At 36.7% G+C, this 23119-nt stretch overlaps 1 protein-coding gene across 1 annotated transcript in view; it reads right to left on the bottom strand.

Moving 5' to 3' along the window:
- The window catches only part of USH2A (usherin), a 1482371-nt gene that overhangs the window by 261902 nt on the left and 1197350 nt on the right, over window positions 1-23119 (bottom strand). Inside the window, exon 52 of the mRNA XM_007952540.1 lies at window positions 11544-11741. Coding sequence (XP_007950731.1) covers window positions 11544-11741 — 198 coding nt within the window. The remainder of the gene's footprint in view (window positions 1-11543; window positions 11742-23119) is intronic.

Genomic DNA, 23119 nt, shown 5'->3' with positions numbered 1-23119 from the left:
GTTTAAACATACACACACACACAAAAGAAGTAGGAAGGTCTCCTGCTTTTTGGCAGACTTGAACCCTACATATAGCTGAGTCTTCATTGAGTAGCCTATCATGTGCTGCTGATCTTGGGAATTTCAATGGAATTGAATTAATTGTTTGGTAACGTTGGGACTGTGCCTTTTTACTTGTTGACCTTGGGTTTGTCAGCCTCAGCAGCCAGCAGCTACCTGAGTGAAGAAAGCCTCCAGTTTCAGTGGGCCAGGAGCAAGAGGCAGAGCTGAAGCTCAAGGCTGAGGTGAGGGGCTTTCACCTGGCCCCCAGACCCCAGCACTTTGAACTCAGACTTCTAGCCTCCAACACTGTGAGAGAATAAACTCTTGTTTGTTCTAGTTATCCCATTTGTGGTATATTACTGTCAGAGTGGCACTAGGTAACCAAAACATATGGAAAATAAATTATATATAGAGAGAAATTGATAGATAGATATCCTTCTAAGAACTCAAGGAAACCACAAAAAGGATCAAGAAAAATTCAGACAATACAGGAAAACCATACAAGAGCAAAATGACAAAATAAATAGATGATGAAAAATCACACGAAAACAGCAATTAGTAATCTGTAGATTAACCTAAAATTACTGAGATAGTTAAAACATTGAAAGGACAAAAGAATAGAATTGTATTGACTGAGGAATGGATTAGCCAGCCGAAATCCAAATCCCCTGACACCAGTTTGTATGAGGAAATATCAGGGGAAAAAAGTGGAAAAAAAAAAAAAAAATGAAGAAAGCCATAGAATTATGTGGAACAATATAAAGAGAAATAACTTATGTGTGTTTGGCATTCCAGAGAAGGAGGAAGAACAAAAAGCCACAGAGAAAATTGATGAAGACTTGCTAGCAGAAAACTTCCCTAATATCATTGAAGACAAAAAGATATCCATCCAAGAAGCTCAATGAACCCCATACAAGATAGATCCCAAAAGAAAGTCACTAAGACATATCTTAATCAAATTTTCCAAAAACAAAGACAAAGAAAGATCTTGAGAGCAGCTCAGGAAAGATGAAATGTTACATAAAAAAGATTAAGCTCTAATTTCTCAGCAGAAACTATGCAAGCAAGAAGGGAATGGGATGACATATACAAAATCTTGAAATAAAAAACTGCCAACCAAGAATTATATGCCCAGAAAAACTGTCCTTCAAATGCAATAGTGAAATTCGGACATTTCCAAATAAACAGAAATTAAGGGAATTTGTAAAAACCAGACCAACCTTACAAGAAATCCTTTGGATTGAAAACCAACAACAAAAGACAACAACCTAAGTTTAATGCACATGACAACATCACCAATAATCCAACCCAGAGAAAGAATTCTCAGTATTAAAACAAACTTACAAGGCTTAAAATAGAGAATCAGAGGTGTCAGTCTGTGAAAGAGAACAAGTGCAAAGCAAAAAAAAAGACTGAACAGTATGATTACAGAACTTCCAAATGGAGGGGAAGTCAGGATGATATCAATATAGAATGGACTATTTCAAATGTAGGAAGATAAAAATTAATTACAGGGTAACCACAAAGAAATTAATAAGGCTTCTAGCCAAAATAAGCTAGAAGCCTTATTAATTTCTTTGTGGTTACCCTGTAATTAATTTTTATCTCTGGTAGCATAGTGCCTAAGGCACTTGACTGCTCACCAGATGGCTGGCGGTTCAAACCCATCAGCCACTCCTCAGAAGGAAGGTTGGGCAATCCTACTTCCGTAGTGATACTGCCTCGGAAACCCAAGGAGGGGTCGCTATGAGTCAGGGCTGACTCGACGGCACATAACAACAACAACAGCCAAAATAAGAAGAAAATTATAAGGAGTTAGTTAACACAAAATCAACACAATTAAGAAAATGAAAAGAAAATCTGAAAGCAAAATTTATTCATCACAAAAAAATATTCTGGGTAATCATCAACACCTCAATGAAAAACACAAAAGAATGAAAGCAGTAAATTCATATCTATCATTAATTACAGTGTTTGTGAATAGATTAAATACACTTGTTAAGAGAAAGGAAGAGGCAGAATGCATAAGAAAGAAAACATGACCTATCAATATGCTCCCTAAGAGACTCACCTTAGATACAAAGATAAAAATAAATTAAAAATCAAATACAGGGAAAAAAAAAAAAAATCAAGCCAATGGCAAACAAAAAAAGAGCAGGAGTACCAAAACAAAACAAAACAAGTCTGTTTCAGATGAAATAGACTTCAAGGCAAAAACTGGCATTAGGGACAAGGAAGAATATTATGTAATGATAAAAGGGTCAATCCAGCAAGAAGACATAACCTTCATAAATGCCTATGCACCCAATGAAATAGGCTCAAAATACATACAGCAAACTTTAACAGAATTGAAAAGAGAAATAGACAATTTCATAATAGTAGTAGGAGACTTTATCATCTCACTCTTGATGAAATGCAAAACAACTAGAAAGTAACTCAATAAGGAAACAGAAGATCTCAACAGCACAATCAGCCAACTTGACTCATAGACAAAGGAGCTCTGGTAGCGTAGTGCCTAAGGCACTTGACTGCTAACCAGAAGGCTGGTGGTTCAAACCCAGTAGCCACTCCCCAGAAGGAAGATGGGGCAATCTACTTCCTTAGTGATACTGCCTCGGAAACCCAAGGAGGGGTCGCTATGAGTCATGTCCAACTCAACAGCATATAACAACAATAACAACAACTCCCAAAAAAACCACAATAAACATTTTTCTTCTAGTGCACATGGATCATTCTCCAAAATATACTGTACTAATTACTTTGTGCTGCTCTAACAGAAGATACCACAAATGGGTGGCTTTTACAAACAGAGCTTTATTCTCTTACAGTTTTGGAGGCTAGAAGGCCCAGTTTAAAGTGCCAGGCTCTAGGCACTGGGTGAAAGCCCCTCGACCTTGGTCTTCAACTCTACTTCTTGCTCCTGGCCCACTGAAGCTGGAGGCTTTCTTCACTCAAGCAGATGCTGGCTGCTGAGTCTGACAAACCCAAGGTCAATAACTGAAAAGGCACAGTCCCAGAATTACCTAACCACACTGCAAGTCCCATTAATAATCCTAAAATTGGCAGAGCATGGCAGGCTGCTGAGTGAAGACTTGGAGACATGAAGAGTCCAAATGTGCCAAAAAGCTGGAGACCTTCCTCAAAGTTGCTTCTTATATACTGGAAGGAGCCCACATCTCTAAAGCAGCTACTCAGCTGCTCTAGTATATTCCACCATGGAGTTAATTGCCAATCTCATGGGGAATAACTAATCCAGCTGCCCAGCCACTCAAAACCAGGCCCAGCCAAATTGACACATAACCTTAACTACCACAATACCATATTTTAGGCCACAAAGCAAACCTCAGTAAATTTAAAAAACATCAAAAAAACTACAAAGCATTTTCTTGGATCACAACACTGTAAAATTAGAAATCAATAATAGGTAGATCGGGGGAAAAATCAAATACATGCAAACTGAATAATACCCAGCTCAAAAACTACTGGATAACAAAAGAAATATAATATGAAATAATAATTTTTAAAAATTCTAGAAGCAAACGAGAATGAAGACACAACATACCAAAACTTTTTGAGACACAGTGAATATAGTACTCAAAGGTCAATTTATAGCAACAAATGCACACTTCAAAAAAGAAAGAACAATCAAAATCAATACCTTAACTCAACAACTCAAATAATCAGAAAAGAGCAATAAAAAAGACTAACAGTATCTAAAACAAAGAAAACTTAAGGAGTAGAGGAAAAATAAATGAAAGAGAAAATAACAGAAAGAATAAACAAGATGAATTTGGTTCTATGAAAGGATTGACAAAGTACTTACAAATTTCATTAAGGAAAATAAAGAGAAGAAGCAAATAACATTTATAAAAAATGAAATGAGTGATGCCACAATAGAACCAAATGAAATAAAAAGGATAATAACAGAATCATAAAAAGGATAATAACAGAAGAACTCTGCTCTAACAAACTTGAAAACCTTGTAGAAACGGACAAATTTCTAGAAAAACATGACCTACCTAAACTAACACAGACTGAGGTAGAAACTTGAACAGGTCCATAGCAAAAGAAGAAATCAGAGTCCTGGCCCAGACAGCTTCACTGGGAATTCTACCAAACATTCAGAGAGAAGCTGACATCAATCCTATTCAAACTATTCCAGAATATAGAAAGGGATAGAACACTCCCAAATTCATTTTACAAAGCAAGCATAACTGATACCAAAACCAGGCAAAGATACTACTAAAAAGAAAACTTGAGATCAATATCCCTTGTAAATACAGACACGATAATCTTCAACAAACTTCTAGCCAGTACAATCCAGCACTATATCAAAAAAGAATACATCATGACCAAATGGGATTCATGCCTGGTATAGAAGGATGGTTCAATATTAGAAAATCAATATAATCCACTACATAAATAAAGCAAAGGAAAATTATCACATGACTGTATCAATAGATTCAGAAAAGATATTTGAGAAAATCCAACACCTATTCCTGATAAAAACTCTCAGCAAAATAAAAATAGAAGGGAAATTCCTCAATATTATTAAGGGCATATATGCAATATGGTCATCATTATTATCATCATTATTATCAATAGAGAGACTGAAAGTATTCCCTTTGTAAACAGGGACCAGACAAGGATGCTCTCTATCACAACTTTTACTCATTTGCATTAGAAATCCTAGCCATGGCAATAAGACAAGAACAGGAAATAAAAAGAACCAAATTGTTCAGGAAAAAGTGAAACTATCCTTATTTGTAGATGACTTGATTTTATATATAGAAAATCCCAGAGACTCAGTAAGAAAACTACCAGAACTAAATGTAAGACTCAGCAAAGTGGCAGGGTACAAGATCAACATACAAGAACCCATCAGATCCCTCCACATCAACAAAGACATCTCTGGAAAAGAAGTAAAGAAAAGAATACAATAGCTACCAAAAGGATAAAATACTTAGGAATAAATCTTACCAGATACACAAAAGACCTATACAAGGAAAACTATAAAACATTACTACAAGAAACTAAAAGAGACCTACAAAAATAGAAGAACATACCATGCTTGTAGATAGGAAGATTGAACATTGCAAAAATATGAATACTATCCAAAGCAATCTATAAATACAATGTAATCCTGACCCAGACTCTATCAATATTCTTTAAGAAGGAAAAATCAAACACTAATTTTATATGGGGGAGCTCTGGTAGCATAGTGCCTAAGGCACTTGACTGCTAAACAGAAGGCTGGTGGTTCAAACCCACCAGCCACTCCTCGGAAGGAAGGTTGGGCAATCTACTTCCGTAGTGATACCGCCTTGGAAGCCCAAGCAGGGGTCCCTATGAGTCAGGTTCGACTCGAGGGCACATGACAACAACAACAATTTTATACGGAAAGGAAAGAAACTACAGATAAGCAAAGCACTACTGAAGAAGAACAAAATAGAAGGACTCACTCTTCCTGATCTCAAAACCTACTATACAGCCACAGTAGTCAAAACCATCTGGTTCTGGTACAAGAGACCCAGAAACCTAAGGAACAGAATTGAGAACGAAGAAATAGCTCTAACCACCTATGGACAGCTGACCTTTGACAAAGGCTAGAATCCATGAAATTGGGAAATGACCAACTCTTTAACAAATGGTGCTGGCAAAACTGGATATCTATTTGCAAAAAATGAAACAAGATTCATACCTCACACCATAAACAAAAACTTAGTCAGGATGGATCAAGCACTTAAACATAAAACTGAAAACTATAACGATCATCAAAGGAAAAATAGGAACAAACTTAGGGGCCCTGTTTTATGGCATAAAAACCAACCAAACATAACCAAAAATGCACAAAGAGCAGACGATAAACTAGATGAGTGGGGCTTTCTAAAATTTTAATTCTTGCACACATCAAAAGACTTTAATACCATAAAAAAGAGAACCTACAGATTGGAAAAAAAATATTTGGGAATGACATAACCAAGAAGGCACTTATCTCTAAAATTTATAGAAAATTTCTATACCTCAACATTGAAAAGATTAAACAATCTAATTAAAAAATTGGTAGAGGACATGAACAGAACACTTCACCAAAGAAGATATTTAGGTGGCCAACAAACACATGAAGAAATGCTTATGATCATTAGTCATTACAGAAATGCAAATCAAAACAATGAGGTATCATCTCACCCCAGCAATAATAGCAAAGTTCAGCAAGACAGAAAACAACAAATATAGGTGAGGGTGTAGAGAAATTGGAACTCTCATATACTTTTGTTGTTATTATGTGCCTTTGAGCTGGACCAACTCATAGCGACTCCTCTTTGGGTTTCTGACAGGGTATCACTACGAAAGTAGATTGTCCAACTGAGGAGTGGCTGGTGGATTTGAACCACCAGCCTTCTGGTTAGCAGTCAAGTGCCTTTGGCACCACACCACCAGTAAAATGGTGCAAATACTGTGGAAAACAGTGTGGAGATTCCTTAAAAAGTTGGAACTAGAAATACTTCTTGATGCAGCAATCTCACTATTAGGTATATATCATAAACAACTGAGAGCCGGGTCATGGACAGATATATACACACACATGTTCATTATAGCACTATTCACAATAGCAAATAAATGGAAACAATGACATGCCTATCAACAGAAAAACGGATAACCAAACAATGGCACATACACACAATGGAGTACTATGCAATATTAAAGAATAATGAAGAATCCATGAAACATCTCTTACTGTGGATGGACTTGGAGGGCATTATGTTGAGTGAAATAAGTCAATCACAAAAGAACTGATATTGTATGAGTTCACTATTATAAAAACTAAAGGAAAGGTTTCCACACAGAAAGAAACATTATTTGATAGTTCTCAGGGATGGATGGGAAGGGGAGGGAAGATTACTAAATAGGAATTATTATGAGTGAAGAGAAAGGCAATATACTAAGATGACTAGCATGATATCACTAAGGGAAAGGTGGACACAGAGAGGTGCATAATAGTACCAACAACAAAGGTAAACACAATTTCACAATCACATTCACATATCACAATCCTGCATTACCAGTAATAACAAACATTAATCTACAATTGGATACATAGGTAAGTAGGCAAGTTGATTAGGTTTGAATAGACAAATGGGCCAATGCCCATGACTGTAGATAGGTTTGGCAGATTATATTTCTATAAACTTATGTGTATGTGCACTAGGAGCTCTGGTGGCACAGTGCCTAAGGCATTTGACTGTTAACGAGAAGGTTGGTGCTTCAAACCCACCAGGCACTCCTCAGAAGAAAGATGGGGGCAATCTACTTCCATAAAGATTTACTGCCTCAGAAACCCAATGGGGGCTGCTAGGAGCTCTGGCAGCATAGTGCCTAAGGCACTTGACTGCTAACCTGAAGTCTGGCAGTTCAAACCCGCCAGACACTGCTCAGAAGTAAGGTTGGACAATCTACTTCCTTAGTGATATTGTCTTAAAACCCAAGGAGGGGTAACTATGAGTCGGGTCTGACTTGAAAGCACATATCAACAACAACAACATAAGCTGGAGTCGACGTGATGGCAGTGAGTTATTTATTATTATCTTTAATATGTATGTGTTGTAAAAACATCCATGTATATAGTAGAGCTAAATGGGGCAAAGTTATGAAAACTTCTCAAACGTAACAAAACACCATGAAGGAGTGGGTCACTGAGCCTGTGAGCTCAGAACCATAATCACAGAGGACAAACAAGGTCAATTCACGTAATATACCCCCCAAAGACATTGTTTTACATCCTACTTTGGTGAGTATTGATTGGGGTCTTAAAAGTTTGCAAGCAGCCATCTAAGGTGCAATTATCAGTCTCTCTTCAATCAATCTTCTGGCCATTCTCAATTTCAAGGAGCATTTCAGCTTCATTTCTTCCAGAACAGATTTGTTTGTTCTTCTGGCAGTCCATGGTACTTTCAATATTCTTCCCCAACATCACAACTCAAAAGCATCAACTCTTCTTCAATCTTTTTTATTCACTGTACAGCTTTCACATGCATATGAGGTGACTGAAAATATCATGGCTTGGGTTAGGTGCACCTTAGTCTTCAAAGAGACATCTTTGTTCTTGAGCACTTAAAGAGGTATTTTCCAGCAGATTTGCCCAGTGCAATAAGAAGTCTGATTTCTTGACTGCTGATTCCATTACTATTGATTGTGAATCCAAGTAATAAATCTTTGACAACTTTGATCTTTTCTCCATTTATCATGAGGATATTTATCTATTTGATGCTTGTGAGGATTTTTATTTTCTTCATTTTGAGGTGTAATCCATACTTCAGACTAGTTTTTAATCTTCATCAGTAAGTGTTTCAGCAAGCAAAGTTGGGTCATCTGCATATTTTAGGTTGTTAATGAGTCTTCTTCAATCCTGATGCTATGTTCTTCTTCATAAAGTCCAACTCTTGGATTATTTGCTCAGCATACAGATTGAATAAGTACCATGAAAGGATACAACCTGGAAGCACTCCCTTCCTGACTCTATATCATGCAGTATCCCCTTGTTCTGTCAGAATGACAACCTCCTGGTCTCATGGGTTCTTCATGAGAACAATTAAGTGTTCTGGAATTCCCATTCTTCTCAATGCTATCCATAATTTGTTATGATCCATACAATTGGATGCTTTTGCATAGTCCATAAAACACAAGTAAACGTTTTTCTGATATTCTTTGCTTTCAGCCAAGATCCATCTGATCTCAGCAATGATATCCCATGTTTCATTTCCTCTTCTGAATCCAGCTTGCATTTCTGGAAGTTCCCTATCAATATACTGCTGCAACTGTTTTTGAATTGTCTTCAGCAAAATTTTATTTGCGTGTGATATTGATGATATTGTTCCATAACAACATTCTGTTGGATCACTTTTCTTTGGAGTGGGTATAAATAATGATCTCTACCAGTCAGTTGGCCAGGGAGCTGTCTTCCAAATTTCTTGGTGTTGATGAGTAAGCACCTCCACTGTGGCATTTGTTTGTTAAAAGATCTCAGTGGGTTTTCCATCAATTCCTTCAGTGCAGCTTGTGCTTCTTCCATCAATACCATTGGTTCTTGATCATATGCCACCTCCTGAAATAGATGAACATTGACCAATACTTTTTTTGTACAGTGACTCTGTATATTCCTTCCATCTTCTTTTGATGCTTCCTGCATCATTCAATATTTTCCCCATAGAATCATTTAATATTGCAACTTGATCCCTGAATTTTTTCTTCATTTCTTTCAGCTTGAGAAATGTTGAGCATGTTTTCCTTTTTTGGTTTTCTAACTTCAGGTCATTGCACATTTCATTATACTAATTGACTCTGTCTTCTTGAGTTGCTCTTTGAAATCTTTTGTTATTTATTATTTCTTCCTTTTGCTTTAGCTACTCTCCATTCAAGAACAAGTTTCAGAGTATCCTCTGACATCCATTTTGAGACTTTTCTTCCTTTCCTGTCTTTTTAATGAGCTTTTGCATTCTTCATGTGTGATGTTCTTGATGTCAGCCCACAACTAGTCTGGTTTTTGGTCATTGGTGTTTGATGCATCAAATTTATTCTTCAGATGGTTTCTAAATTCAGGTGGGATAAAATTAAGGTCATACTTTAGCTCTCGTGGACTTGTTTCAATTGTCTTCAGCTTCAATTTGAACTTGCATGTGGGCAATTGATGGTCTGTTCCACAGTCAGCTCCTGGCTTTGTTTTGGCTGAAGATATTCAGCTTTTCCATTGCCCCTTTCTACAGAAGTAGTCAGATTCCTGTGTATTCCATCTGATGAGGTCCATGTGTATAGCCACTCTTTATGTTGTTGAAAAAGGTGTTTGCAATGATAAGTCATTGGTCTTACAAACTTCTATCATGTGATATCTGGGGTTATTTCTATCACCATGGCCATAATTTCCAACTACCAGTGATTCTTCTTTGTTTACAACTTTTGCTATAATAGACTTGTTTTAATTGTCTTCAATGTCAACTTGAACTTACTTATAAGCAATTGATGGCCTGTTCCACAGTTAGTGGAACAATCACCCAAAATCAATACATCTTGATTCCATGTTTGGTAAATTTCAGACTGCAGATGTTGGTAAAAATTTTCAGTTTTCTCATCTTTGGCTTTAGTAGTTGGTGAATAAATTAGAATAATAGTAGTATAAACTGGTTTTCCTTGTAGGCCTATGGATATTACCCTATCATTGACAGCATTCTATTTCAGGATAGAGCTTGAAACATTTTTTGTGATGATAAAAGCCATGCCATTCTCCTTCAATTTGTCATTCTTGGCATGTGACTGTCTGATTGAAATTGGCCAACACAAGTCCACTTCAGCTAATGTCTAGGATATCAATCTTTATGTATTCCACTTCATTTTTGAATGTCCAATTTCCATACATTCATATTTTGTACAGTCCACATTCTGATTATTAATGGATGTTTGCAGCCATTTCTTCCTATTTTGAGTTGTGCTCCAAATGAAGGTCCCAAAAACTTTACTCCAACCACATCATTATGGTTGACTTTACTTTGAGGAGGCAGCTCCCCAGTTGTATTTTGAATGCCTTCTGACCAGAGATGCTCATCTTCTGGCACTACATCAGACAATGTTTCAGGGCTATTCATAAAGTTTTCTAGCAATATATCAGACAACATTTGTCTGCTATTCATAAGGTTTTCACTGCCCAATTCTTTGAAAAGTGGATGGCCTCTTCCTTCTTCTGAGATCACTAGCCATAAATGAGATACAAATCAAAACAATGAGATACCATCTCACCCCAGCAATAATAGCAAAATTGAAAAAAAAAAAAAAACAACTAGAAAACAATAAATGCTGAGGAGTGTATGTGGAGAAACTGGAACACTTATGCACTGCTGGTGGGAATGGATAATGGTACAACCACTGTGGAAAGCAGTATGGTGCTTCCTTAAAAAGTTGGAAATAGAAATACCATATGATCCAGCAATCCCACTACTAGTTATATATCCTAGAGAAATAAGCCCCACAACACAAATGGATATATACATACCTGTGTTCATTGTAGCTTTATTCACAGCAGCAAAAAGATGGAAACGACCTACGTGCCCATCAATGGATAAATGTATATGTATTAAAAAAACTATGGTACATACACACAATGGAATACTATACAACATTAAGGAATAATGATGAATCTGCAAAACATTTCATAACATGGATGAACCTAGAGGACATCATGCTGAGTGAAATTATTCAGTCACAAAAGGATATATATTGTATGAGACCACTAATACAACATGTCTGAGAATGGTTTACACAGAGAAAGAATCATTCTTTAAAGATTATCATGAGTGGGAAAAGGGAAAGTAAACCCCACTAACTAGACAGTAGACATGTGTGGGGATTGCAGTGAATGTCACAAAACAGAATGTGTATGGACTGCCAAATGGAAAACCAATTGGCTTAAAATCACAAAAAAATTATATATATGTTAAAAAAAAGTAGCTTGATACCATTCGGTTGTATTGGTTTCTTCCAGTTTAGGACTATTACATCTTCAAGATTATCCATTTTGGTCCATCTAGGGGGACTCACTCCTTGGGGCACGTCTTCTTTTGTGCTGGCTATAGCAGCATTGCTGAATCCTCGCCCATAGCTATTCCATGCAGAAAGCCTATACTCATAAGTCCTATAGGGTTCCACATTTACATCTGAAAAGAAAAATCAGACAGTGAGTTGTTTTTGTGTTTTAACTGTTAGGAAAGAAAAAAAAAAAAGTTTAAATGTTTTAAAATAAATGTATAGCACTTTAATCCCATTTTGCATAAGTAAAACTCTAATACCTTCATTTTCTGCACTATAAAAAATATTTCAAGTGTTTATTAAATGTCAAGATAAGGAATTGCATAAAATAGAATTGACCTTTTCTGAACAGAAAAATATGGATACATTACAGAATGATTGAAAAATGAAAGCAGCAGGCTAATACATAGATGTTCATGCTTCACAAATTCATGTACCCTCTACTTCTGCAGAATTGTCAACATTCTTCTATAATTTTATTATGATAAATTTTACCAATTATTGCTTAATTTTTACCAATATTACTTTGTTAGTATTACTTTATTAAATTACTATTATATGGATTATAATGTAGTTGTTATGAGACACAGGCCTTGAAAACTTATTCTATTGCAGTTCCTTGTTGGTGAATAAATAGGAATGCTCCAGGCACTACATACTTCCTTTCCTGTCCCTTTCTTCTCAAAGCAAAACTGAAACTAAACACAAACACAATCAACCTAAAACTTAGCTTTTGAGCTGACAAAACTATACAGAGTGATGGTCCTGGTGATGTAGGGGTGTCTTAAAAGTCTTAGACAAGTTTTAAGCTTTAATAATTTCAGAAGCATTAATGCCACAAATGTAAAGAACACATTATCTGAACATGCAATCATTACATTTCTTTTCCACTTACTTTATTTTATAAATTTTAAACAATATATACATATTATTAATTCATTTATTCATTCAATTACTAATTTTGGGTTGACAGTTTTTGAATGACTCTTCCTCAGACTCAGGATAAGAAGAGAAAAATCCTCTTTTTCTGCCATTTGGTCACCTGGTCAATCTCCACTGGACATGGGTTTAATTCTCAGTCCAACCACTTAGATGACTAGAGCTACATTCTCCTTGCATGCATCTCCTCATAATAAAACCCTACAATGCTTATAGAATTGATATGAAGATCAAATGCAACAATTTATTTGACAGCTCTTCATAAAATATAAATTGCTATACAGATACAAGGAATTGTCATCGATCTCCATTTTCCCTGGTAAGAGAGTATCAGCCACTTGGTACCTGGGAAGACACCACCTCTCCCTTTATTCCTGGTCAGAGACTACATATTCCATTTTTTTTTTTTTTTCTTTTTTTACTTTCATGGTGGGGAAAATGTACACAACAAGACTTCTGGCAATGTACCAACCTTCCATTTACAGCTCAGAAACACTGATGAAAAGTTTCATGTTGTGCCACCATTATTGCTATCCTTTTCCAAAATATTCTACCACCGTTAGCATAAACTCAATGCCCCACAAATGGAAACTTCCCCTTTCCCCTTCCATCCTACCCTGGGTAACCACTAATAATCTTTGGTATATACATATATATGTATGTATATGTGTGTGTATGTATATGTGTGTGTGTGTGTGTGTATATATATACATATATTATTATTTCCCCCCACACACAACCTATCTAGGAATTTAGCCTCCTCTCCCCTCCCCTTCATCCCTGATAACCAACAAAGGAAGTTTCCTTCCATGTATAAACTTTTCCTTCACTTTTTACAATAGTGAAATAATACAATATTTGTCCTTTTGTGACTGACTAATTTCACTCAGGATAATGTCCTCCAAGTTCATCCACATTATGTGGTGTTTTGCAGAATCTACCTTATTCTTTAGGGTTGCATAGTATTCCATTGTGTGTATGTACCACAGTACCACAGTTTGTTTATCCATTCCTTGGTTGATGGGCACTTAGGTTGTTTCCATCTCTTTGCTATTGTGAATAGTGCTGTGATGAACATGGGAGTGCTTAGATCTATTTGTGTCCTACCTCTCAGTTCTTTAGGATATGTACCAGTAATGGGATTGCTGGATCAAATGGCATTTCTAATTGCAACTTTTTAAGGACTTGCCATACTGATTTCCACAGTGGTTGTATTATTTCACAGACCCACCAGTAGTGTATGAGAGTCTCAATCTCTCCACATCCTCACCAGCATTTGTTATTTTCCATCTTGTTGAACTTTGCTATTAATGCTGGGGTGAGATGGTATCTCATGGTTCTTTTGACTTTCATCTCTCCAACATCTAATGATCATGAACATTTCTTCATATGTTGTTGGCTGTTTGGATATCTTCTTTTGTGAATTATCTGTTCATGTCATCTGCCCACTTTTGAATTGGATGGTTTGTCTTTTTGATGTTGAGGTGTTGGAGTTTTCTATAAATTTTAGAGATAAGTCCTTTTTGATATGTCATTGCCAAATATTTTTTTCCCGTTCTGTAGGTTCTCTTTTTAGTCTTTTGGAGAAGACTTTTGATGCACATAAGAATTTAATTTCTAGAAGGTCCCATTCATCTAGCTTATCTTTGGCTGTTTGTGCATCTTGGGTTATGCTTGATAATCTAGTTATACCATAAATTAGGGCTCCCAATTATGCCTCTACTTTTTCTTTGATGAACTTCATAGTTTTAGGTTTCACAATTAAGTCTTTGATTCATCTGGTGTTAGTTTTTGTGTATGGTATAAGGTATGGATCTTGTTTTATTTTTTCTGAAAATGTATACCAAGTTTTACCAGCACTATTTGTGAAGGCCACCACTTGTCTGTCAGTTTGTAGTACTATCATGGCTTGCATGTTGCTGTGAGGCTGGAGGCTATGCCACCAATATTTCAAATACCAGCAGGGTCACCCATGGTGGACAGGTTTCAGTGGAGCTTCCAGACTAAGACGACTCAGAAGAAGGAAAGGACCATCCACTTCTCAATGAATTGGCCAATGAAAACCTTATGAATAGCAGTGACATACTGTGTGATATATTACTGGAACACTTTGTGAATAGCCCTGAAACACTGTCCGATATAGTGCTGGAAGATGAGCCTATCAGGTTGGAAGACACTCAAAATATGACTGGGGAAGTGTTGCCTCCTCAGAGTAGAGCTGCTTTAATGATGTGGATGGAGAAAGCTTTTTGGACCTTCATTTGCTGATATGGCATGACTCAAAATGAGAAGAAAGAGCTGCAAACATCCATTAAAAATCAGAACACGGAATGTACAATGTATGAATCTAAGAAAATCAGAAGTTTTCAAAAATGGAATGGAATGCATAAAGATTGATATCCTATGCATTAGTGAGCTGAAATGGACTGGTTTTGGCCATTTTGAATCAGAGAAACATACGATGTATTACGTTGGGAATGACAAATTGAAGAGGAATGGCATGGCATTCATTGTCACAAAGAATGTTTCAAGATTTATCCTGCAGTACAATGCTATCAGTGATAGGATAATATACATACTCCTACAAGGAGGACTAGGGAGTTCTGCTGGTGTAGTGCCTAAGGCATTTGACTGCTAACTAGAAGGCTAGCAGTTCAAACCCACCAGCTACTCCTCAGAAGGAAGATCAGACAATCTACCTCCATAGTGACACTGCGTCAGAAACCCATGGAGGTGTCGGTATGAGTCAGATCCAACTCAACAGCAGTGAGTTTAGTTTGAGTTTAGAAGGAAGACCAGTTAATATTACCATTATTCAAATTTATGCACCAACCACCAAAGCCAAAGACATGGAAATTGAAGACTTTTACCAACTTCTGCAGTCTGAGATTGACCAAAGATACAATCAAAATGTATTGATTATTGCTGGTGGTTGGAATGCAAAAGTTGGAAACAAAGAAGAATTAGTGGTAGTTGGAAAATATTGCCTTGGTGAAAGAAATAATGCTGGAGATAGCATGACAGAATTTTGCAAGACCAATGAGTTATGCATTGCAAGTACCTTTTTTTCAACAACATCAACTATGGCTATATACGTGGACTTTGCCAGGTGGAGTACACAGGAATCAGATCAACTACATCTGTGGAAAGAGGCAATAGAGAAGTTCAATATCTTCAGCCAAAACAAGGCCAGGAACTGACTGTGGAATAGACCATCAACTGCTCATATGCAAGTTCACGTTGAAGCTGAAGGCAGTTAAATAAAATCCATGAGAGCCAAAATATGAACTTGACTATATTTCTCCTGAATTTAGAGACCATATAAGGAATAGATTTGATGCATTGAAAACCAATGACTGAAAACCAGAGGAATTATGGGATGCCTTGAAGAACATCATCCATGAAGAAAGCAAAAGGTCATTAAACAGGAATTTTTTACTTTCATTTTTTATTTCTTCTAGTACCCAGTCATTTTTTAGGAGGGTGTTATTCAGTTTTCATGTGTTTGCTCTTTTTCCATTGGTCTTCCTAGTGTTGATCTCTAAATTATATAGCATTGTGATTTGAGAAGATGCTTTTCAGCATCTCAATGTCTTTAAATTTATTGAGGCTTGCTTTGTGGCCTAACATAAGGTCAATCCCAGAGAATGTTCCATGTGTGGTGCAAAAGAATGTATATTTTGCTGTTGTTGGGTGATATGCTCTGTAGATGTCTATAAGGTCAAATTGGTTGATTGCATTGTTCAGTTCTTCATCTTTGTTGAGTTTTTTTTTCAGTTGTTCTATCTTTTATTGAAAGTGATGTACAAAGGCTCCCACTATTACTGTGGAGTCATCTATTTGTCTTTGAATTTTTTTAAAGTCTGCTTTATTTATTTATATAGGGGCTCTTTCACTGGATACGCAGATATTTGTTATGGTTATGTCCTCTCATTAAAGTGATCCTTTGATCATTATATAATGTCCTACCTTGTCTCTTATGGTCATTTTTGTCTTAGACTATTTTATCAGAAGTTGATATTGCCACTCTTCTTTTGGGTGCCATTTGCTTAGTATATCTTTTCCCAACCTTTGATTTTCAGTCTATTTTTGCTTTTGTGTCTAACATGAGTCTCTTGCAGACAGCATACTGATGGGTCATGTTTTCTTATCCAGTCTCCAACTCTCTGTCTCCTGAGTGATATATTTAATCCATTGACATTCAGTGTAATTATTGACAAATATGAATTTATCAATGTCATTTTGTTAATTTTGTTGTTGTTGTTGTTATTGTGTTGCTGATTTCTTTGTTCCATATAATTTTCTGTGCTGAGCTCATTTTGTTTATGGGCTATGTTTCATCTCCTTCATTGCTACTGTTTTAGTATTTGCTAAGTATTTGTGTTTTTTCATCTTTTTTATTCTGATGTGAAGTGTTATTATTTTTCTTTGAAGTTACCTTGTAATTTATAATTTTCTTCCCAAGTTTAAAATAGTCTGTTCTATCTCACAATTGTATTGACTTCCTCACCATTTAGAACTTCCATAACTACATTGTTTATTCACTATTTTTGGTTTGTAGTTGTCCTCATTTACCAAATGATGTCTCTGGTACTGTGTTTACAATCTTGTAAGCTTATTTTACTTTGGATACATCTATAACTTGGTTGGTTTCTTGGATAGGTCATCATGTGTCAATCACCAATTGTTGTTTTCTGTTGTTGGTTCTCTGTCCAAAAGGGCTCCCTTTATCATCTTTTGTAAAGTTGGTGTGGTTTTAACAGTTTCCCTTAATTTCTGCTGATCTGGAAATCTAGTTTCATCCTTATATTTGATAGACAATATTGTTGGGTATATAATCCTTGGTTAATTTTTTTTTTTTCTTTTAGGGTTTTATATAAATCATCCCATTGCCTTCTCAACTGCATGGTTTCTGCTGAGAAATCAGAACTTAGTCTTACTGGTTGCTCTATGTAGGCAACTTTTCATTTTTCTCATGCTGCTTTCAGGATTCTTTCTTTGTCTTTGGTTTTGGTGAGTTTGGTGATGATATGGCTTGGTGGTTTTCTTTTAGGGGTATATCTTGTTTGGGGTTCATCGAACTTCTTGAATGTATATATTCTTATCTTTCATCATATTAGGGAAATTCATTTCCAACAAGTCTTTGACAATTTTCTCTGTGGTTTTATCTGTCTCTTTCTGTTCTGGATTTTTGAGTACACATAGGTTATTCCTCTTGATGGTGTTCCACATGAATCTTAGGCTTTCTTCATTATATTTTGAACTTTTGTCTGAGTGATCACTTAAAAAAGTAGTAGTGAGGTATGTGCCTTCAATCGCATTAATTCTGTCTTTTATTGATTCAATCTACTCCTTTGTCCATTCAATGTCTATCTATTTCTGAAATCTTAGTATTACTCTTTTAATTAATATTAATACTTCTGTTTGTTGTTTTTTTAATCCATTCCTATCTTTTGTTTATTTTGTTAATTTATTCTTGCATTGCTTTCCTAAATTATTCTAGAGTTCTGTCTGTGTTTTCCTTAATTTTGTCAGTATTTTCCTTGATTTTGTCAGTGTTTTCTTTGATGTGTCTCTCAATCTGCTGAAGGTACCCAAATATAATTCTTTGGAACTCCTTATCAGAGAGTTCCAATGCTGCTTCTCCCTCAGGGATATTTTCTGGTTTTGTATGCTGGTCCCTTTTTCCTACTACTTTTTTTTTTTTTTTTTGTGGATTGTGATGGTCTGTTGTCTCCAAGACATTGTGGTATTTTTGTATTTATGTTTAATCTGTGGTTTTATGTTGGTGTGATTCATCCAAGATTTTTTTTTCCTTTATTTTGCTTTGATATATGTGTGTAAGCAGGGTACTGTGCTCCTTTAATTCACTAGTTGTTAGCATTTAGGCACTCTCCACCTGTCTCCTGGTGGTGTGATAGAGAATGAGAGTGTGTGCACAGATCTCTGTTAGCTGTTCATAGGAGCAGTTGAGGGTGAGCTGAGCAGGTATTGGCCACTGTCTATCTTTTGTCTTTTGTTGCAAAAGCAAGTGATGACCCTCATTCTGTGGGTGGGGTTTCAGGATGTGCAGGTATGGTTGAGTTGTGTGGGTACAGTTGCTGTTTCCCACTCAGTCCAAAAAAAAAAAAATTCAATAAAATAAAAACAAGAGAACAAAAAACTCAAACCCCATAAACAAGCAGGAAAAATCTTTTAAAAAAATAAAACCAAAAAGAAATGCAATAAATAAGAACAAAAAATTTCAGAATGTATTTAAAAAGGAAAGCAGAAAGATAATGCAAAAAAAGAAAAAAAAAAGTCCACACTATCTGGGGAGGGAGAATGAAAGAAAAGAGTAAGAGTAAAAGAATAGGGAAAACTGCAAAAGGGAAAACAAGGGATAGGAATACTCAAAAGAAAGAAAAAGGAAGAGAGCCAAGAAAAGGGAAGAGAAAAAATAAAATGAAAATAAGAACCAGAGATGGGAAAGAGCTTGAACAAAAAAAAAAAAAAAAAAAAAAGGGAGGAAGTGAGAAAGGAGGAAGATAACAAAGAATAATTTTAAAACACAAAAGCAAAACTGTGGGGGTGGGGCATGGCACCCAGTCTCTGCCAGGGCACAGGTCAAGAAGGTAGGTGGAAGTAGGGGGGGAGGGATAGCCACACCCCTGTTCACCAAGAGGGTGTGGGGAACAACAATAATAAAGGGTATATCATACCTCTCCAGTAGTCAGTCTCCAGGGTAGTTGCCCAAACTGTCCTCAATAGGGGTAGTGCAATCCCAGATTGCAGTCCAAGCAAGAATGCCATCCATACACACTCAGAACTGCTGTGCCAGCAGCTTGCAAACATCCAGAATGGTTGCATCGTCAGGACAGCCACTGGCATTCCACAGGCCCACCTGTCCCCTTCCTCACTGTTCTCCCTTCTGGTCATCAGGCACTAATGCATTTTCTGTGGAAGTAGATTGCCTAATCTTCCTTCCAAGGAGCAGCTGGTAGGTTTGAACTGCCAGCCTTCTGCTTAGCAGTCAAATGCCTTAGGCACTATGCCACCAGAGCTCCTGTTCTTTATCTTTCCCTTCAAAGCTCAGGTTTCCAAGATCATCCTCTGTACAGGTTTCCATTGGTTTTTCATTGCTTTGTTGCAGAGGGTCTGTGTAGCCTGTCTGCCTGTTCTGCCATCTTGCCAGAGTATATCCATATTCCAACTCTTTTATAGCTTGCATAGCAGAGGACTCAGCTCTCAACACCAGAACGAGCATTGAAAGAATACGTGCACTTCTGCAGCATTTTTAAAGAGTAAATTGGATGCTTTCTATTTCCATTCTTATTCTCTTCCGATGAGCTAGAACTAGGACAATGTGCTGATCCAGGCTGCAGTACATAGATGAGGGCTGCATGATGAGCTAGAAAATGGAAGGAATCTGAATCCCTGAATGACCATGTGGGGCTGAAATGTCCAGCCAGCCTAGACCATTTACCTATCTACAGATGGTCCCTGTATTTTTGTATTTTAAACTTTTTATAACTAATAACTTTTGTTCCCCATCATTCAAGCCCAAATTATCATTTTTAATTTTGGTTGCTGCTATTCCCCATGCTACTTCTTCTTTTACCCTTTTTTTCTTCCTCGTCCCTCTCTCCCTCCTTCCTTTTTCCTTCTTTCCTTCCTTCCTTCCTTCTTTCCATTTCCTTTGCATGCTCTCATCTCTTCTTCACATTTGGTTTTCCTGTGAGTTCTGCTCTTTCAAATATGCTTCTACCTACAAGAGCACTCTTATTCCTTCATACATAAGAATATGTTAGTTGAAATTTTGCTTTCCTCTGAACAATATTCTTCATTTCTCAGAACTTCTTTTTCTTTGTTAACATTGTCACCTCCTCTTTATTTTTTTTTAATAACTTCTGGCCTCAAAATTATTCTATATGTCATGTGGGTTTAGTCTTCCAGTAAAAAAGTTCCTTTTATTTTTTAGTATGTTAGTTTGATATTTACTTGTTCATTGCTCTATGCCTCATATATACTTGTCTTACTTTAGTCATTTCTTCAAGAACTAATGGAGTATTCCCTCAAAATTGCAAATAAGATGGTGTCATTCCATTTGCTTAAAAAGCTTTAGTAGCCTCTCTCTGCTCCATAAAGTCCAAACTCCTTGCTATGGTGTAAAAGTCCTTTATAATTAGATACTTTCTTGACCCCGCTTATCATCACTCTCTCTCCTTACACTCTGATGCATTCATATTGAGGTACTTGTTATTTTTAAACATATTGGACTTTCTGTTGTTTCCTGGGCTTAGTATATGTTGATTTCTCTGCCTAGTCTGTCTTCCCCAAATCTGATTGACTCCTACTTGTCCTGCAGCTCAGTCATCATGATATAACTTGATCTACTTATCTACTGGGTCTCTATTGTCCTCCAGTGCTCAGATCAGGTATTATAGTATATCTCCAGTCTGGCCTAGGTGTCCTTGTAATACTCTTCAAATGTATATATATTTTTATCATAGTACTTATATGCATACCATTGGTGACATTATAGAGCGCATTATTTACTTCCCTGTCTCTTCATACAAACTCTAAATTCCTGGTGGAAAAAACTGTTTCTTGTTTACCTTTATAAGTGCAGGTCCTAGTTGCACTGCTTGGCTATTTGTAGGTAGATAATAAATACTTTTTGATAAATTAATGGTGAATTTCAGTCAGTACTGGTATTATTAACCTCCAGTTGTAAGTTTCTAAATAAGGCCAAATCTTCAGTCTAAATTGGACTCAATGGAATTTGCCTTAGCACCACTTGAGTGCTTTTTTTTTTTTCATGAAAAAGAAAGATTTTCTATTTTTCATATCCAATTTATAGCAATTTCATGGTAGGAAAGCCACCTAAAATACGGATTTAAAAAGTACTTATAATATTATATCAGTAGGTGGAAACATCCATTTACTTTTAGAGAGGAATGTTGTAAGTACATCTTAAAAGCACTTCAAGGAGTTCTGGCAAAATGGCGGACTAGGCAGAAGGACTGCACAGACCCTCTTCAAAAAAGAAAAGGGAAACCAATTAACACAGACACAGAAGATAATCTTGGACCCCTGAGCCTTGAAGGGAAGGATACAAAAGTGGACTAAACCCCAACTAGCAGAAGAATTTGTGTGAAAATACCAAAAAAAAGGAGACATATGGAGCTGCGGTCTGACAGCGATCTGAGCAACCCTGATCCTACAGGCGGCTTGGAGATTCCTGACTGGTGGTAGGACTTAAGAATTAACCTAAAAATCACCCTGCTAGCTAGGGACTGCACAGAGGACTGTGCACAGTGGCTGGGGAACAAACGGAGAAAGTGAAGAGATAGGTTGTGGACTTTTGCCGGTCCGGAGGATGCCACCGTTTTGAAGGTTTAAAAAGCGGCTTGAGTATTTTGGATATTTAAAGAGACAGTGCTCTTGCAGATTTCTGGGGCTTAAGAACACATTCTGCTTTCCAGCAACCCCAAGGACACTTGGGGCCTGCAAGACTGAAAAGGTATGACATTCTTCTTGTTACTACACCCTACACCTGCTTGGTGAACAGAGGTGTGGCCATCCCCACTCCCACCTACCTTCTGGGCCCACAGGAACTCCATCACAGTCTGTGTGCTCACACAGAGCCTGGGTGCCCTACCCAGTCCTCCACCGATTTTTTTCTTTTTTTCTTTTTTGCTTTCTTTTTCCCGGTGATTAGTTTGCTTTTATTTGTCCGTTTCAAACCAACTAATATTATTAATACTCTTTGTCCTTTTAATTATTATTCTTAATCTTCCCCTACCAGGTCCTAGTTTTCAACATTTTTTCTTTTCTCTGTGCCTGATTGAAATTCTGCCTCCCCCCATTTAAGGTTTTTAATTTTTTTTCTTTCCCCCCTTTTTTTTTCTCATGACTAACCCCATTCCTTGTTTCTCTTTTTGCATTCTTTCTATTTTTTTCTTCATTTATTATTCTCCTTCCCTACTTTTTAAATTTTCTTCTTAGTGCCCTATCCCCAGATATTGCAGGTTTGCTTGTTTTTTCTTCTTTTTTTCCCTTTTCTCTTTTTTTGGTTAATGTTCCTGTGTGATTACTTGGTGTATTTTTCAGCCATGGGCTTTTAGTTTTTTGATGGTTATTCAATTATAGTTTGTGTCTAACTGAGTGGGAGACAACAACAATCCCCATAAGACACAACTACACCCACACCTCCTGGGACTTCACTTACTGAGCGAGAGCCACTTCCTCCTTCTCTACCAATGGGCCAATGACAAAAAACCACAAGAAGAGCCTGAATCACCCTTGGCTGCTCTTCATAAACAGTTAACAGAGATCTAAATACAACAACATCACGATACCTCAGAAACAACACACCATCACAGTTCACAAAAAGAAGCAGCATAAAGTGGTAGAGACAAGGGAGCAGGATACAGACCCAGAACACATCCCTGAGGAAGAAGCAGCATTGAAGCTCTCTGATGAGGAATTCAAGAGAATTATCTTTAGGTATCTTCAAAGGATTGAGAGACAGACCAAAGAAAACACAGAAAAAACCTTACAAGAATTTTGGAAGAAAATACAA

The sequence above is a fragment of the Orycteropus afer genome, unplaced genomic scaffold, assembly GCF_000298275.1.
Source record: "Orycteropus afer afer isolate SDZICR_OR568_19922 unplaced genomic scaffold, OryAfe1.0 scaffold00013, whole genome shotgun sequence".
Classification (NCBI taxonomy): Eukaryota; Metazoa; Chordata; class Mammalia; order Tubulidentata; family Orycteropodidae; genus Orycteropus; species Orycteropus afer.
This window is presented reverse-complemented; position numbering and strand designations above follow the sequence as displayed.